Below are 20,206 nucleotides of genomic sequence, written 5' to 3' on the forward strand. Positions count from 1 at the left end.
TTTCTGTTAAAGGTGCTAGGATCACTGACTGCAGCTGCAGAGGTCATTCCAATGCCTGCCGAAATGAAAAGAAGTGGGTTATCAGCCTGTGGCTAGACCCCAATACCACACTTTCACAGTTCCTCATGCCATTGTGGCAGTTGTTACCCAGAGGATTGTCACTGCCTCTGGTGGTTTGGAGGGTTAAAACATAGCCCTAAAAATTTATGTAACTGTGGTTCTACCAACACTGGATAATGGCCAGGATTCTCTGTATTTCAGAACCAGTGCTGATCCAGAAAGAAGGCTATATATGCACAGGTACACAAGAAAGTATACAGATTCCCACCTCCCTCTCTGATGTTCATATAAACACAATTACATTAATATCAAGAGAGACTGACATTAATATCAAGCCTTTTGCAGAACCCTTTCCACACTTGGGACATGTGTTGGACCCTTCTGTAGACAATAACCCCAGAATACCTCCTTGAAAAGAATTTCTGCTGTTTCTAGACTAGTTTAGATAGTTTCCCAAGGAGACTGCTTGTGAGCTTTGGAGAGGAGGGTGATCATCCTGCTGGGCCAGCCAGATTTTCTCCATGATCTCGCACTGTATAGGAGCTGCAAAACATGACTCAGGAAAAATATTTTTTGTGTCAATGTCATCAGTGAGTTGTTCAAAGATTCGAAAAAGAGCATCTGCCATACCATTCTTTGAGCCTGGATGGTAGGTGACTACGAAGTCAAAGTGGTTGAAAAACAGGGCCCATGTGGCTTGATGGGGGTTCAATCTCATGGCTTTCTTCGTATGTTCAAATTTTTTGTCGGTGACCACCACAAATGGATACCTAGATCCCTCCAGGGCTGTTTTCATGGCCAGCAACTCCCAATTTTCCACATCATAATTTCTTTCTACTGTGGAGAGTTTTCTGGAATAGAAAGCACACAGGAGTTTGGCTGGGTTACCTTGTCTTTGGGAGAAGACTTTTGACTTTCAGATGCATCCACCCCATTGCGAACTGCAGATCTGTGTTGGGGTGATGCAAAATGGAAGTGGTCATGAATTTTTCCTTTAAAAGATCAAAAGCAGTCCACTTCAGCTTCACTTCAGTTTGCCTTTTAGGAGAGAGGTTAGTGGAGATGCCACACTACTGAAATTCCTATTGAACCTCTTCTAGAAATTGGCAAAACCTAGGAACTGCTGCAGCTCTTTAACCGTTTGCAGTTGAAGCCATGAAGTCACCACTTCCAGTTTGTTCTCTGTGGTTAACCACATCTATGGTTATCCATCTGTGATATAACCCAGGAACTTCAGTTTTTTTGATGGAATTCACACTTTTCTAGCTTAACATAGAGATTGTGATCGACGAGGCGTCTTAGAATGGAATATACTTGGGCTATGTGTTCTGTCTCTGTCTGGGAGTGTAGAGAGGGTAGAGGGTAATGATAGTTCACAGTGACTTGGTTTAGTCCTCAATAGTTAATGCAAGGCCTGAATCCTCCTTCTTTCTTTTCCACAAAGAAGAAACTGGCAGTGACTGGAGAGGTTGAGGGACAATATAATACAATATATCCTTGAGACAAGGCATCCGTGATATATTCCTTCATGGCTTGGGTTTTCAGGGAGTGACAGTGGATACACATAACCCCTAGGGGGAATAGTGCCCACCAAAGTTCAATGGAGCAGTCTCAGCATCTGTGAGGAGGTATCTTGGATGCCTTAGCTTTAGTAAAAACCTTCAAATCACGGTACTGTGTGGGGGTCACCTCACTCGGGGTCTCAGGGCTCTCTATGTGGGTAGAGTGACAGAGAGAGAAAGACAGTGATTAAAACAGGAAGCACCCCAAGAGATGAACATTTCTTTTCCAGGAAATGACCAGATTGTGGGTAGACAGCTATGAAGAACCTAGGGCAATGGAATTAATAAATAAATGAGAAGTTTTGTATTAAACCAGTCTGCATTTGGAGAGCAATGATGTGCCTTGTGATTTTTCCTCATTGCAGTGGAGTGCCACCAAGGCCCTTTAGTGCACCTGCCAGAGGAATGAGAGGAGCATTTAGCAAGACAGCAATACCTTCATCCATGACCTTTCCTCACCAGAGTCAATGAGGGTAGGGATGGTTTTTCTGAACACCAAGACATCTTCAGAAGTAGAGATATGTGTCTGCTTTCGGTAATTGGTGTTATGTTTGTGCTCACCTGGTCAGGGCATTGCAGGTATCTCTAAGTTATCTTTTGTTCCTACAGTAAAGCCACAGGCCAAAACACCTACATTGTTCTTTCTCTTCAATAGATAGGTTGGTGTAAGCCACTTCCATGGGTTCCAGTTCATCTTTGAGACTAAGTTTAAATAAGGAGCAAGTCTGGGCCTACGGGCTCAGGTCAGGTTATCCGTGCAAATAGGGAGCTGGATAAACTGGTTTAGTTTTAGTCTGTCATCTCAACAAGCTAGCTCGGCTTGCAAAAAGTAGGCCTTGTCGGAAGACGGTCTTCAAATCCAGGTCAATTCCAGCTGCTCTCTGTGGCCAAAGTGTGAAACATTAAAGAAAAGTCTGCAGCAGACTCCTTTCCCTGTGTCAGCATCAACAGCCTCTCTCTGGCATCCTTTCCAGTCTAGGAGTGATCAATAACTTTGTGAAACTACTGCTCAGAGCTCACGTAGGTAGCATTCAACAGTGCTGGGTTAAATGTAGCAGTTGCTCAGGTAAGTGCTCGGCCAGTTAGATGGGTCAGTACTTGCCGCATCTTATCAACATCTCTGGTAAAATTCAGAGGGGCACTGTCAATAAGTATCACACATTGCATTAGAAAACCTTGCATTTCCCTGGTGAGCCATCATATTTTTCAGGAAGTGCAAGGGGTACACGAGTGTACCCCATCACATCAGAGTGAGTGAATCTCACACTTGCTGAAAAATATGATGGCTCACCAGGGAAATGCAAGGTTTTCTAATGCAATGTGTGATACTTTTTGCCAACTTCCAACTACCACCATTGTCAAGTTTGCTAACGATGAGAAGGCCTACCTGGAGGAGATTAAAAACCTGGAGAACTGGTGCCAGGAGAACAACCACCTCCTGAATATCAGCAACACAAAGGAGTTGATAGTGGACTTCAGCATGAAGCAGGAGAGGAGCTACCACCCCCTTATGATCAACGGTGCCCCAGTGGAGAGAGTGGACATTTTCCAGTACATCACATCAGTACACATCATACAAGACCTGTCTTGGTCCTGTCACATTATCACCCTGGTGATGAAGGCCTGTCAGTGTCTTTACCACCTCAGACTTTAAACTGCCCTCTAAGGTGCTAAGGAACTTCTACACCTGGGGAAGCATGACAGCCTGGTTTGGGAACAGCACCAAGAAGGATAGACAGGATCTCCAGAGGGTGGTGCATCCAGCTGAGCATGCCATCTGCACTGAGCTCCCTGACCTGCAGTCCATCTACAGCAAGCAGTGCTGGACCAAGGCCAGGAAGATAATGAAGAACCTCAGCCATCCAAACAATGGGCCCTTCTCTCTATAGCATTCAGGGTAGTGCTTCCACTCCCTGAAGGCCAACACAGAGAGAATGAGGCAGCCTGTATTCTTCCCACAGGCCATTCGGGCCCTCACCCAAGACCAAGGACTAGAGCTTGGACTTGTTTGCACAACACTCACACCACCTACATTCCTGTTATCGTACCTGCATTACCCGGTATTTATAAATATTTATTATGTATATTGGCAATTTCATTTCACTACAACTACCTCAGCCTGATGTTGCATAGCATCATATTGCACAAACAACTGCACATATCTGCACTTTATTCTAATTATAGCCATACTGTTGCTGCCAGCTATCTTTTATATGTCTTATATTATATTTTTATATTTTTCCTTTTCTATCTGTATACAAGTAAATTCTGGTTTATTTCATGAACAGTCGAAAAAAGGATTTCACTGCACATACTCATACTGTGTATGGTTGTGTGTGTGACCAATAAAATTTGAATTTAAATTTGGTATCACTTCTGGGTTAACAGAAGAGGAAACATTACTCATGTGAACACCTGGATATGGTGTAGCAGTAGCTCGCTGGTTCCTTCTGCTGGTTTTGAGTGGCTCCTCCATAACACTGGCCATTTGTTGCAATCTTTGTCCAGGAATTGGCCTTGTGAGGTCACTGCAGTCTGGAGCGTTTGCACCTTGGCTGGATCCATGGTAGATGATGAAGTCTTTTGTAATGGGGGACCCAGAGACACAGAATATGGGTCCATACGCACAAGGTTTTATTGAATGCAGATTCAAGACAGGCGGGGTTGATATCAAAAGATCAAACATATCAATCCATGATCAATCCAGATACAAAAGATCACAGGTGATCAATCCAGATGTGAAAGGCACAGAACTCGAGTATGATGGACAAACTGTAAGACTTTGCATTGAGTTAAGAGTCCATTGTCCTGTTAAACAGTTAAAACAGGAAATTTGAACTGTTCAGGGGAGGGCACCTCAGGTGGTCTGGTGGTACAGTCTGGGCTGGATGTTAAAAGTATATTTGGAGTATATATGGAGTTGAAATTAAATAATGAATATGAAAAAAGTGCAGACATTCTGCTTTAATTTGAGGATATTCACATCTAAATTGGGTGATACAGTAGGTGTAGGAGTTATAGGATTTTTTATATATATGGTGAATGCACTGGTGAGCTCAGAAACACCAAAAAGCCTGGAAAACCACAGAAAACAACTGTGGTGAATGATAGAAGAATTCTTTTCCTGGTGAAGAAAACCCCTTCACAGCAGTTAGCCATATCAAGAACTCCCTCCAGGATGTAGCTATATCTGTTTCAAAATCAACAATCAAGAGAAGCCCTCACCTGAGTAAATACAGAAGGTTTACCACAAGATATAAACCATTGGTAAGCCTTAAAAACAGATCAGATTAGAGTTTGCCAGAAATATCTAAATTGTACAGTTCTACAACAACATCCTATGGACAGATGAGACAAAAATCAACTTGTACCAGAATGATGAGAAAAGAAGATTATGGAGAATGGAAGGAATTGCTCATTATCCAAAGATACCACTTCATCTTATGGCGTGGGCATGTATGGCTGCTAGTCGTACTGGTTCCCTTGTATTAGTGATTATGTGATTGCTGACAACAGCAGCAGAATGAATTCTGAAGTGTATAGGGCTATATTATCTGCTCATATTCAGCCTAATGCTTCAAAACTCTTCGGACAGAGCTTTACAGTGCAGATGGACAAAGCCCCGAAGCATGCTTTGAAAGCAACTTAAGACTTTTTAAGGCAAAGAAGTGTAATCTTCTGCAATGGCCAAGTCAGTCACCTGACCTGAATCCAATTGAGCATGCATTTCACTTGCTGAAGGAAAAACTGAATGCAAAATGCCCCATGAACAAGGAGGAACTGAAGACAGCTGCAGTAAAGGCCTGGCAAAGCATCACCAGGGAAGAAATCCAGCATCTGGTGATGTCTATAGGTTCCAGACTTCCGGCAGTAATTCCTTCACCATTCATCCAATGGACGTAAAGACTCTCAAATTGAAGCTGAAGGTCTGCTCTTTGAGCCTTAATTTCATTATTTAATTAACATACTGTGGTAGACAGCTAAAATAAAAATAAATTTATCAATGTCCAAATATGTATGAACCTGACTGTTTATGAGCGGAAACAACCTTGCATGGCTGCTATCGCATACTGATAGAATGAGGAGTATGGTAGGCATGTATTTTTGGCATCTCCACCACATATAATTACATTATGTGTCTTATAGTTATCACACCATCTTTTTTAAAGAGTTCACAAAGATTCAGAGGACAGGCAAACTACAGTGACACTAATCAACATAGTATTATGCCTAATTTAAAATAACATTAAATAACAGTAAGTCTGAAAGTAAAGGCTCACCACAAACTGAAAGGACTGAATCCAAGGGCAACCTGAAACCCATTCCTTGCTCTTGACAGGAATGGCTAATATAACCTTTAGATTTAAGGATTAAATATCTGTTAATTAAAGGTTGATGTTGTGTGTTGATGATTGTAAGCTGGAGAGCTTACAGAGGTTGTTTTAACTCATATATTTCCATCAGTGAGGATTAATTGGTGACTGCACATGACATTTACAGATGAATGCATGTTTGAACGTTGAAATATTAATAACATTGATTAGTAAATTGGCCAAATGTACTGTGGCAACCATAGACAACCTATGAAATTAAGTCTGTAAACTGGTATTTAAACGTGCCTCTCTCAGCCCCTCTCTTTCTCTCTATCTATTCCTCTCTCTCTCTTTGTAACTTCCCTCACTGTACAGGACGTGATAGAACCAATCACAGATCTCAATATCATATTGTTTTATTTTACAGATCTCCCTCTGGGCTTGTAGAAAATTCAGGAAGTTCTCATACTGCATGTATAGGACATGATTTCATAGTAATTTGACAATTGTCCAGTGGAGTCCAGTGGTGAACTATTTAAATGTCAGACTACAAGAAGAGCTGCTTTGTCAAACATTGGCCAACGTTTAAAGGATCAGGACCAACATTTTGTGATCTCCTGCTGCTGCTTTAGCTCTAACTATTGCAACTTTAAGAAGACAGGCATTTAGTTTCTACCATTTTCACCTTTTATGGTTTTCTGGTCATTCTAATGAGAATAGTTCTAACAGCACTGCAGTTACTTATAATGAGAAGTCCTGTACCTAGGCTAGACTTTGGTCTTACTTGGATAATCATGTACAGTGTCTCTGTGCCCTGCTGATAGCTGTAGCTAGTTAATTTTTTCTTATTTCTTATTTTAAAAAATTAGGTTATTTTTAATAAGAGCAAAGATTGTTGACCACCTCAACTTAATATTTATTTAAGCAGATGGTCCAACTGGCCCAGTTGTCTTGGGAATGAGGACTACTTTTACATGACATATCATGTCCTGCACCCTTCATAAAAATGAATAAAATGACTGTGTAACAAACATTAAACACAATAATTCTAATTTTCCATGTCCCTAAATTTCTAAACTTGAAATTCCCTGAGTGGATTGAGATCCTTCTGTTAGACCTTGTTAAACATTAGAAGAATAGGCTCAGTGCTCTTATTTTCTCCAGGGTAGGCATCACAAAATATTAATTTTAAGGGTGCTGATCATTCTGAAACCACTGTTTTCTAGACAGAAATTACTTGAGCTCAACGTGTCATTAATTGCATGTTATTCTTTATTAATATATATATATGTATGTATATTTTTATTTTTATTTATTTTATTTTTTTGCTCATCAAGCATGCCAATAATTCTGGAGGGCACTATATGCCTTTTCACTTTTGGGTTACTGTCCCCCTTTTGCTGTCACAAAGATATTGCTCTTCTGAAGTTAAGCTAAACTGGGTCACCTATATTATCTGACTAAACAGTGTTAGACTGGAGAAATTCTTGATTAGTCCAGCCTCCACATGCTGGCACCCAATTTAACGTTTAACATGCCCTTGCATCTCTAGCTTATCATCTGAATGTGTCATGTCACCTCCCATAGCACATGTCATGTTATAGGAGTCAGAATGATGGCATTTCGTACCCATGCCACAATTGCTGCCTCCTGTTTCAACTCTAACCCAATGTGTACAGTCTTCCTAGCATTATTAATTATATTGCATGAGGAAAAGACACGAACCATCAACACCAAAGGCACTTAGCACCCATGATATAAATGACATATTTGGGATAATCTTTGGACCTGTCCACTTATTTTGTGTTCACTGGCACAAAATATGGTTTAAAAAATGTTTAGTGTCAACCAGCAAGATCCTTTTCCTTTGTGTGAGACACTTACTTAATTGGCTTGTAAAATAAATTCAGTTGTATTATATTGAGACTGGTTGCTCCATCCTCTTGTGGTGGAAGAAAATGTGTCCACCAGAGGATGAAATGGCAAGAGTATATGTCAGATGCAACTGCAACTAAATGCATTTTGTAACTGTTTGCATTGCTTCTCAATGTATTTACTGACAATTAGTTATCCGTAAGGGGACGAGTAGGCAGCAGTATTTTGATTAGAGCATCTGATTTGTTTTATGAACAAGAAAATATGGCTGCCCATACCATAACTTTTTTATATTAATTGTTTATAGCTTCTCAGTATAGCATCTTTGTTTTCCTAGAATGGAAATAAAAATAGCATTTTGTGTCCACTGTGTGTGCAAGCCTACACCATTATGCAGCGCACACCATTTCACATAGACGCACAAATTGGTTACCCAATGTGGAATTACATTATCAGAAATAACAATTATTCTCTTTAGCCATCTGAACTCTATCTCACATCTGCCTCGGCAGTACAGTAATTCTATTATCAAGTCTCTCTATCCCTTCACAGCTTTCATGCACTGACCCACAGACTGTGAACTGTATATTTATCATTATATATAGACACCATTTCAAACAGTTTATAATGTTTGTTTCTTTTAACTATAAGAACAATAAATGTAGATTCAACATGCAATAACAGTGTCTCTTTTTGGTTTCTTTACAGATATTCCGGAGAGCTGATAAGGATGGTGAGTGTGTATTTAGTCATACAAAATGTTTCTGAATCAGTTTAATTGTCTTGTCCATGGAGGACCTGATTATTCAGATAGATGAGTTACATTTATCCTGTACTTTACAAGTAGACATAAGGAAAGGGGGAGGATGAACAATGCTGCTGAGATGATGGAAATGTGACATACCTAAAAATTGGCAGATTCCAACACATCTCCAATATCCATTTTTTTAGGCCAGCTTATGCTGGGAAGGTTGCCAGTGTATTTGCTAATCGCCTAGCTAATTAGAAGGGAATGTTTGAGAAACATACAAAGCTATAGATGAGTGATGGTTAATTTGAGAGGGAATTTTAGCGCTGTTATGTACATGCTATTTTCAATGCTATTGCATAATGATCAGAGTTCCACTCCAGAGCGCAATGTACCGTATCCTGACAACTGTAATTGAAGCTACAGTTTACAGTTTACAAGTATACATACACCCAGGCTAAAGTTATTCAATCTCAGCTTTTCACAACTGCACACATTCCATTTCTTTTGCCAAGTCAATTAGTGCATCTACACATCAGAGGTAAGTTTAAAACAACTGAGTAGGGACAGATTTATTTCAGCTATAATTCGCTGTATCAGAAATTCAATGGGTCAAAAGTTTAAATACACTAAGTTGACTGTCTCTTAAATCAGTCTGGAAGTTTCCAGATAATTGGGAGTGCACCAATTGGGACCACACAGACACTGCATTGTTCAGGGAGGAGGTGCAAATGAACTCGCAGGGATGAACAAACTTTGGTCCAAAAGGTTCCACAATAAAGGAACTGATGAAGGAGTTGGAAGCATCATGTACCAAAGTATGTACATCCACTATTGTGCTTCCTTGTCATGCAAGGAATCAGCCCCTACTCAAACATTCCAATAAAAAAGCCAGATTTATATTTGGAGGTGATCACCACGACAAAGACCTAGCCTTTTGGAGGAGTGTTCTCTGGTCAGATGAAACAAAAATGAAAAGGTGGAAAAAGGGTGAGGCTTTTAATCGGATAAACACCATCCCTGTGAAGCATGGCGGTGGAAGCATCATATTGTCAGGGTGTTCTTCTGGAAAAGAGACTGGTACACCTCAGAAAATAGGTGGAATCATGAGGAAGGAGGCATATCTATAAATACTGAATCAACACCTCAAGACATCAGCCAGAAAGTTAAAACACTGGTCACCTGGGTCTTCCAGCAGGACAATGATCCTAAGCATACCCCCAAAGTTGTAACAAAATGGTTTGAAGACAACAAAGTAAAAGTATTGGAGTGGACATCACAAAGTCCTGACCTGAATCCCACAGAAAAAGTTGTGAAGTGAACCAAAGAAGTGTGTCCGAGCAAGGAGGCCCACAAACCTGACTGAGTTACACCAGTTCTGTCAGTTCTGTAATGGGCAGAAATTCCATAGAAGTATTGTGAGAAGCTTGTGGAAGGCTATCCCAAGCCTTTGATTCAAGTTAAGTAATTAAAAGGCAGTGCAACCAAATCATAACAAATCATGACTTTTGACCCACTGGAAATCTGATATAGTAAATAAAAGCTGAAATGAATATGTCTCTTAGCTATTATTTTGAAATGACCTCTTGAATGACATTTGAAATGATGGAAATAAAGCAGATAACCTTATTGACTTAACACAGGAAATGTCTGGTAACATGTGATGTTTGAAAAATTGAGTTTGAATTTCTTTATCCTAGGTATGTAAACTTTTCATCTCACCTGTATGCTCTGGTTAGTATTTGACTCATCTATCCAATGTCAATGTACACTACATCATGTACTATAAATGCCATACATAATAGGTGAAATTTGTTACCTGATATATGTCCACATAATTACACTAAACAAATTAACTGCCAACTCTTCTCTTCCCCCTTCAGATTCTGTTTACCTGAGAGCTTTTTAATAAGATTGAAACAGGTTTATAAGTCAAGGCTTAGGAAACATCATGACACCAGATATACATGCCTATCTGTAAAGGGCAGTCACTCTCAGAACTGCAGATCAGCCCACAAAGGACCAATACATAAATCTCTTTTTATTACTACTGCCATACTAGAGGTTTTGAAACTCACTTGGAGATCTGCATGGTTTCCAGGGCTCCTATATTGTTGCATTAGTTCTGCTACAGGTAAGAAGTGGGGACTTACAGCCAGAGAGGGAGAAAATATAATTTAAGCGGAATAAATTACATCTTCATGGTTCTGCTCTGATTTTATGGTAGTGATTCAACTTATTGTTGCCCTCGTCAAATTCTCTTTCACACTGCATGTTTGCACAATCTTTTGATTTGTAATTTTTATTTTTCTAAATGAACGGCCATGTTTTTCCAAGTAATTTGATTGAGGGATATTTTTATGCTAATGAAATTGGAGCTATTATTTTGGATGTACTTGCTAATTAATTTTAGATAGGTCTAATTATGCAAATAGACCCTTTTATCCTCATGCATATTCTGTGGCCTTTAGATCGGTCATCATTGAGAGACCCACTCTGGCAAGTTATAAAATCTGTAAAGCATTCATGGGTAAATACATTTTGTGCATTTTCATTACTGTAATTTCGGCATTATCGTAAGCATAAATTGCTTGGCTTGCTTGGCTCACGGTGGGCCGTTTTTTTCATTGTCAGAACACACAACCTGCCACTTAGAATGTGTCAAAAGGAAATCTTTTGAATGAAAAACATACACATACTTTTTTGTTGTTTCTTTGTAGGTACAATATGGGTGTGAAAAATATTCACACCCCTGTCTGTGGTATCTGTGTCTAAGAGACGGGTTGCCATAAAAAGTTCCCTCTTAAAGGAAATAGATGCTATTTGATGTGTGGTACTAGCACACAGTGATTTTTAAACCTCTCCAGAGAGCAACTTGCTGCAAGTTTTAATGAGAGGGAAAGAGAAAGAGAGAGGAGGAGACATTGTGGAGGATGGCAGGTGATGGATGCCAGGCTGTTCCAGACATTTGCTTTAAATCAGAGTAGCTGCAACAAGCTGTACTTGCTTATTAATTTAATTTGTAAAAAACTTGCAAGCTGCATCCACCTGATGGCCATGTGGTGGAGTCCATAAAAAAAAATAATTGTGTTTGCTTTGTTGCTGTATCTTTTCTGTTTAATTCCTTTGTATAGGAATGTGCAATAATATAATGATACTCAAGTTTAATCTTCTATAACATTTTTTCATCCCAACTTTGTTATTAGTGTCTGATTCACTGGCATAGTGTTCACTTGAGTAGGATTACAAGGATAGGGAATTTCAATCTGCAAGCTTATGATGCTATTTTTACTTCTTTGATGCACAGTGCAAGGAAAGTGCACATGGATTCTTCGCATGCTATACCGCTGCTGCTAATAAAAACTGTTTAGACTGCACAAATCCTGAGTATAACAAACTATTAATAAATAATGTAGGGGCCAAATACATTTTTCTTATTTAAATAGTTTCTTCTCAAACTCCACATGTACAATCAAACCCATTTAAGGACCCAAGGAACCATTTAATTAGGGTAATTATAGGAGGTCTTTTGGCCCCACTGTCTTTCCCCTGAACTAGTTTGTCAAGCGATGGCACAAGATCCAGCAGGGATGTGACACCAGTGGCCCTGTGGCAGTGACCCAAAATCACACTCACAGTAGTGCCCCCTCTTCAGTATTGTGCCTGCTTAAATGGAGCTCTTGCGTAGGAGAGGGCTACAGATAATTATAGAGACGTGGGTGATAATGGAAGTATAATTCTTACTTCTTTGACACTCTGTTCTTTCCAAGGTGAGGTGTCACCCTATAGAATATTTCCATTAGTTCCTGATTACTGTTTCAGTAATTTAAAATACTCTACAAACTCTGTGTTTGTGTGTTTGGTTTATTTGTTACTAGTACACAATTATCCTGTTTAAGCTTTTGGAATAGCTAAATCCCTGTTTTTGTGCTTGAGTGCAAGTTTATGTTTCTCTCCCTGTCTGTCTCTCTCACACACACAAGCACGCACACACAAATACACACACACACGCAAAGCCCCCTTCTTTCTCTGTGTTTTGCATTCGCTGGCAGCAAATGAGTGTTTACATTTGCTTTCAGTGACAAGTAAACAGATCGACAGTAGCCTTGCTCTCGATGTTCGAAGTGAATACAACATGGCTTCCCGCTTCTATATCTTATACGTCATTAATGGATGTAGAAGATGCCTTCTTGAAAATGAGGTTCTGCATTTGCATATGGAAAGGTTATTAGCAGACTTGCAGCACAAGTGGACAGCCTTTGGGAGGGACCTGCTCTTGCAGGGAGTGAAGGCTGAACTGGGCATTGGGATGAAACACCGCAGTATGATGAAAGCCCTGGTGTGTGGTTATGCGTTATTCCAGCTGAGCCTCATTCATTCTTTATGATGGTTAGAGTTCTATTCAGGGAACATACGGTACAAGTGAAGAGTGAATCTTGTGCTACATGCATTTTTTTAGATGATTTACGATTAGGTGGTTCTCTTTATTGAATTGTGAAAATTGATGTAGATGCTGATCTCATGAAGGTGACATGACTTTGTCCATTCTCACCAAGGCTGTCCTTCTCCTGTAATATCATTCTTGAAGCCTTCTTGTCCTTCACAGTCTTTCTTGTTAACTCACACCCTGACAATGTCTAAGCTCTGCAGTTTTTTTCACATCCCAGTTATACTTAGTCTCGGACTAAAATGACACTTGGGATACACAGAGTCTCTGTGCTAGGACTTACTGGGCTTAACATGTGTCTTGAACAAAACTAGCTTTTTGGTATGAACATGGTTTTTAAAAAACTATAATTTGGGTATTTCTTGCATGATTTCAGGTGAATCATAATAACTACTTTTTCTGGGCCCTTTAGTAGTAGGCATAGTTATAGCTTATGTTAGGTAGTGTGTAGTTTATTGAACATACATGTACACACACACAAAGTGGCCAGTGAGGCATAAATATCCAGTGTGCTGCAGTTCTGCAGTTCTTTTCTCAGCTGTGGACAGGGTTATGTATTATTCAGCCTCTTCAGTGCTGTCATTTGAGCCATTCTGCTCTAACTAGAGACCTCAGCTCCAGTGCCTTTTTATGTGTGCCATGGATGGCCATTTTAAAGAACAACTCTCCTGGGAGCGAGTCAAAGCTCTGACAGATGCATCCATGTATCTGTGCAAGAACAAAGTTCCAAGTCCTTGGATTTCCTTTTCTCAGTATAAGAGTTTAGGAAAACATCTATTTTTTCCTAAACATATAGACATAGAAGGTCTGTAATAGCAATGAAAAGTAATGTACAAAAATGTACAGATTACAAATATCTATTCTTTTCTGTGAATTTGGGGGCATGGTTTTCCACAGATTTACTTTGTATGTACAATATTTGACTGAACATAAACTACATACAAAAACAAAACAGTGTGTCTGTGATGAAAAAATGGATGTTCTGGGTTATAAGGATTCTTGCATAATATTAAATGTCTTCAAAATGGCACACATTTGTAGTTAGACAATTTGTTTTCAAAGAAACTTTCCAACAAAGTATTTTTTGTAATGCATAGTTTCACCATCGATAGGAAAATCAACAAGCAAAAAGGCCAAAATTAACTTACACAAAAAAAGGAAAACAAAAATTGTATCAGTCTGTTTGTGTCATCTTTTATGGCCAAAGAGATAATTTTTATACATTTAACATTTAACTACACTTAACTGTACATTCAACACTTAAGCTACATCTCAGTCTCTATTAATTTACATTTCTTTATCTGACACTTTGGAGAAAATTTTAAAAACAAACATTTTCTCTAGTAGACCTGAACAGTGCTATTTTCAAGTTAATATTTCACTAACAATACAATTTCTCTATGAATCATAGACATCACTCAGTAATAATAATCATATAATTAAGTAGTCTTCAAAAGATCCAAGACCAAATCTCGCAACTACAAATGTATCTCTACTGGTGCCAGGGTACATTAGTGTTGTCCTACATTTAAAATCATCTATTATCCTAATATAGAGCCTAACATTTTAAAGGAATGTCAACACCATAAATAATTTTTTTAAGTGTCCTGTCTCTAATATCTGAATTGACATTAGATGAATTTGTTTCCATTGTATCTGCAAGTTAACTGGAAAAGTAACATGATTATTTTTGAAAAATAACCTGGAGGTATTAGCTACAAGACTTCCAACTTTTATTAAATGAATTCATACCTGATCTTTAGAAACATTGATAGGAATTATAAATAATGTAGAATATTTTGTTTGATGTAGATTAAATGAATGCTAACCTCACATTTACATTATTACCTATTCATAACTTTTTATACAAATTGCGACTGCATTGTTCATTTGGTCTAAAATGATTGACACTCGGTTAATTTAAAATAGGATATTTCAGGCCCTAATTTTGAGATCATGCATTGCACAGAATCAAGGCATAAGATCGCAGTGTTCTATAGTTTTGGTATGTGACCATTGGTGAAGGTGGTAATGTGGTACAGAGCAGTATAAATGTAAAAAGGCATATGGTTTGAATGAATACATTATTGAGAGGTGTGGTTGCTCTTGCTCTCCTTCCCGTTATGAACTGAATCTGTGCACTGCAGCACAGTGATGTTTTCAAATAGTGGGGTAATGGGGACTTCCATCTTTCCCTAATCTTCCCTACTTCCCCTCTCATGCTCGGATTCTTTAATTGTAGTCTTCAATACTGTTTTTGATGCTCTTCAGATGTCTGACTCATTAAGGTTGAGGTAATTATCACTCCTGTTCAAACAAGGACAACAGGCATTTAAGGTTTATTAACCCTGAATGAGTGTACAAATGGGGGTTTGGCAGCAAAAGACCATGGCTTTCTCTGAATTGGTGTTAAAAAGCTCTGCATGCTTTTGAAATTCCCCATTTTTAAAATATGTCTTATTAATAATTTGGCTGGTAGGTGATTACTGAGATGTTAAACACTGGTCTCACACAAAAACTATTTTGAAGCAAATGAAACCTATTTGTGGAAATGGCACTTCATTTAAAATCTGGCATAAGGATGCCATCACTTGGATTCAGTTGGATTCTGTACAGGGCTGTCTCAAGGTGGAGAAAGTGCTGAAGTCAATACAGAATAATGAACCTGAGCAAATTTCACGTCCGTGTGTAAATATGTGTTCCTATAGTTGGTCTTTTAAGCCTGTACTGTCACAGATTCCATAATTTATCCATACATATTTACAGATGTCTGAACTCTCATGACTAACTTAGCACAAAGCCTGTGTTGCCTTGACTTGTGCTGCATGCATAAAGTGCCTCAGTAGAACAGAGGCTAAGTGCTTGATTCTCTTTGATCTTATATATTTCTCGTCTTTTCACACAAATTTGTCCCCTTTCTTGGTCTCTAGGTGTTATAAGGCTTTCACCAAATCTGACCACAGTAGCACCAGTCTTTGTTGCATTCAACACTTGACTTACAAAATAACTGTGTGGACATTCGACACATTAGTGTGAAATTAAAGTATGTCATTATTCTATATGCATCTTTTTGTTGCACACCCATTATTAAGAGTATTCCTAAATCACCATTTACATATTCAAGAGTTTCCAAATTTTATCTTAATTTTAACTCAGTTTCTGTAAACTTCTTTCCTCCCACATAAAAAGCATATGACTGAAGTTTGATTTAATGAATTTGGTTGCATGTTTGAGGAACATGTAACTGTGACAAACTCCAAAAAATAACTTCTTCTTTGCAGTGATTATACAGCAGCAAATAAAAGATCAAATGTCTGCAGGGAACCTTTTCAAAAAGTATTTGAAATTGGTTTGGGCGCCTGTAGATCCTCACTCCCAGGAGCCAAGCTAATTAAAACACACTCCTGGCCTCCAGCAAAGAGATTTTGGCTTGTTCTCATTTTTCCATTGTCCTGCTCCCCTGCCCCCGTCATCAAATTCAGTCCACCACCTCACAGCCTTAATTCTAATTCCAGCTTAATTAATAAGATAAACATGTGTGTAGCTTGGTGAAAAGCTGCATGCTGAAAGAAAGTATTGGTTACATTGGTATGTGGTGTGTATAGACCTTCACCCAGCAGCACTTCTGTCAAAGCAGAACTGTTTAGTACAGGAGGAAACAAACAAGACCAGCTAACAAGTCTGTCTAACCTGAATGGATCGGCGGTTGCAAAGCCCTCTGGGAAAAGGCAGCAGAGAATTCCTGCCTGAAAGCATAGTCAAGTTCGCTTTTTGGGAGGTAACCTACTGCAGGTAGAGATAACCCTGCCAGTATATAATCTATAATGACAACATCCAATATTTGTAATTAGATCTAAGTTTCTCTTTTCCACACTTTTTAAATGCACAGAAAATGTGCAAATCTTAGATGAGAGCTTCTTTCCTTGAACATTTCTTCTCCAAATAGGACCCTAAAGCAGGAGGCAGTAGTGCAGTCATGATTTAACCATTTAACCTTTCTTCAGAGATCTAACTCACTACACTACCTTAACCACACAACATTTAATAGCTGTCCTGCTGTATGCTGTTGTGTTGGACATACCTGGAATTGCTACAGTGCTGATGAAAGTTAATGACATTTGTTTTTTGAGCTTCAGACTGTGTGCAATATGCTGCCTGTCCCATCATCATTCCTCAGGGAGACCACTTATTGTTGGATAAACTGCCAACAGCTCTGCAGGCACCATCAGCTCTGGCATTCTTCACACAAGAACATAGTGTAGGAGGTGTCTGGCTGCCTGCTTGACTTGATGATATTAATACTTTTATATAGCTCACTGGATTGATTATTGTAGCACTTTATTTCCTATGCAAAAATGGTTTGGCAACCATGTGAACAAATATAAAGTCTTCACATTTAGTTTCATTTCATAATTCAGGTAATGTGTGTAAAATGATTATCTTATTTATTTATAGCTAAAGCTCTACAAGGGGAATAAATAAGTATCTGAAGAGCATGCAGATACACTCTTCAAAGCAGGTTCTTCCAGGGTTCTTTAAAGGTTCAGTGGATAATTAAGGGTTCTTAGCATCTAAAATGGCTTCTACTTGGAACCTTTTTGATAGGGAAACACTCTGTTGTGGGGTTTATATATGGGGCTGTCCAAAAGTCTTAGGCACCCTAAGTTTTTTTTTATGAATTTTGTCTTAGATGTTCATTTTATGACTTCTGCATTTGTGGGACAGTAAAAAACATTTTATATTTCCAAACATTACTTCCAACCAAAATTAAATGTTACAGAAAAATGTTTGTATGCCAGTAAAGAAGGTAACATATTATGTAATAGAGCAATTTTCAGATGAAAAAAAGAATGCTGGCTGTCAGGGATTATCTGCAAAAACAGAAGCAAGTGTGACAGACAATGTCTCCAGAATAACTGTGGCAGATTCTCCAAGATGCCTGAAAAATTTACCAGCCAGTATTCTCATAAAACTGCACAAAATGTATCTGAGAGTACTGATGCATTTTTAAAAAGCAATGAGTTGTCATGCCAAATACTGACTTTTTTAGTTTAGTGCTATTTACTGCTCTTTGTAGAAAATTCATTTTTATTTCATTAATTTTGAACATTTCTTTATATGTGCCCAAGACTTTTTCACAGTAATATAGAATATTTAACGATTCTTCAGAAGGACAACTAAAGGGTCCTTAAGGGTTCTAAATCTTCCTGGTCTGTTTAATATAAATGAGGTTCTCAGAAGGTCATTTCTCTAATGACCTGTAAATAGCATGTTCTGATATATTCATAAGGCTCATAAGTAGTGCTCATTACACTTATTGCCAGTGGTAAAGAAATTCAGTGTTGCAAAGCTCATTATGTCATAATCAAACTATGATTTTCTCTTAATTTTTTTTTTAAAAGTATGACTTTAATAACTAGCTTTTTAAGTTGTTTTTGTGAGTTTTAAGTAATCAAACTATGATTTGCTCTTTGTTTTTTTTATAGTATGACTTTAATAACTAGCTTTTTAAGTTGTTTTTGTGAGTTTTATGTAAAGTAAAACCTATTTTAAATTAATTAAATCCAACACATTTCCACTGGTTCATTTCTCATTATCTCAACTCCGAAACCAGATTTCAGAAAAAATTAACAAAAAAAAAAAAAAAAAGATTGTCTGTATGATTACAAGTATCTTTAATATACACCTTAATATTCTCAACCATTGTAAATGGAATATTGTCTTATGATTGGTTTGATTTTTTGATGTCACTTATAATTAATAAAAATATGCAATTCTTGAAACATGTTGAACAAATTATAATGTATTATGTTAAGAAATCTTAATACATAATAAACATTGCTATCTTTCTACCAATATGTATAATACCTTATGAATGGGTAATAGCATGTGAATAATTTGGAAAAGTAGCCATTACGTATTTTATCCTTTACAGTCTTTCCAGACTTTTTTTTTTTTCATCTCGTTGAGATGGAGACTGCATGAGCTGCACGGTCAGAACAGAAATTGTAAGCCTGATGTTATTTAACACACTGAAAAGTCTGTCTGCTGGTAGTGGGATGGAGATTCACTTCTATTTTAGTAATTCCCACTGAAAATACTGAAAGCATGTTGGCTTTCCTCTACTTCCACAGCTTTAGTGATGTTTCACACATATTCTGTGTTGCTGATGAGGCTTTTTCTTGTACAACTTTGGGCTAGAGCAGACTGGTGCCTCAGCATCCAGATTATGTGCTACTGTGCTGGCACTGGAGCCCTTGGAACAGTGTGATGTATCAAATCAGAAACCTGAGATGGAAAAGAGAGCATGCTGTATCCCCAACCATCCCCCCATGCCACCCCCCACCCCAACCCAACCCTATCCACTGAAAACTCAGAGTATCTTTACTGGTCTCTGTTTTCCATAAGGTATCTGCAGTATGAGACATTGGGGCACTGCAAGCAGTACATTAGTGAGACGTGTTTGGATTTGACACTGTCTTAGTTGTAGGTACCTTCAGATAGAAGTATGTGTAATTAAATATATATGTACCTTCCTCTTACATATGGTTCACACCAAAAACATAATTCATATGTGCAAAAGCTTGAATCATCTAATCCCAAACTACAAATAACATAAACTGCCTCCCAGCCAGTGTTTAGTCAAGAAAAATATAAGAAAATATGACTGAATAACTGATCTGACCTTTTTGATCAAACTTCTCTATGCTCACAGCTGACCTCACATATTTTTAATAACAAACCAAACAAACAATTCAGTACAACACAAGCTTGCTGCTATGTGCAGAGTCTAGGGTGACCTCACTGCCCTGAGAGAGAAGAGAGCCAGGGAGTGAGAGAATAAAATACTGGATAAGTATCACCAAAGCAGCCATTTATCGCACATTTGGATTCTTTTGCTGCAAAGCAGTGGTGTCAGACTCATTTTAGGCAACATGCCATTTTACATGCAGTCCAATGTCAAGTGAAATGGACCAAAAATATCAGTCTAGTAGACCAAAAACACATCAACAACTCTTAAATATGTTCATTTTTTTTACATTTTTCTGAAAGGTACATTCTGAATATACAAACTGAACATATATCATATACAAAATCAATGAACAGACTGAAATCCATTGTCAAAAAAAATAAGTGCAGTTATACAGTATACACAGTGCTTGCATAAATATTCACCCCTTGAACTTTTCCACATTTTGTT

The 20,206-nt window shown here is 38.2% G+C and overlaps 1 protein-coding gene across 2 annotated transcripts in view; it reads left to right on the forward strand.

Annotated features, from left to right (window-relative positions):
- Positions 1–20,206, forward strand: part of necab2 (N-terminal EF-hand calcium binding protein 2) — an 83,768-nt gene that overhangs the window by 5,088 nt on the left and 58,474 nt on the right. For both annotated transcript variants that reach the window (XM_026926983.3, XM_026926982.3), the window contains exon 2: positions 8,519–8,543. In XM_026926983.3, coding sequence (XP_026782784.1) covers positions 8,519–8,543 — 25 coding nt within the window. The remainder of the gene's footprint in view (positions 1–8,518; positions 8,544–20,206) is intronic.

Source organism: Pangasianodon hypophthalmus, chromosome 6, assembly GCF_027358585.1.
Source record: "Pangasianodon hypophthalmus isolate fPanHyp1 chromosome 6, fPanHyp1.pri, whole genome shotgun sequence".
In the NCBI taxonomy this organism is placed as follows: domain Eukaryota; kingdom Metazoa; phylum Chordata; class Actinopteri; order Siluriformes; family Pangasiidae; genus Pangasianodon; species Pangasianodon hypophthalmus.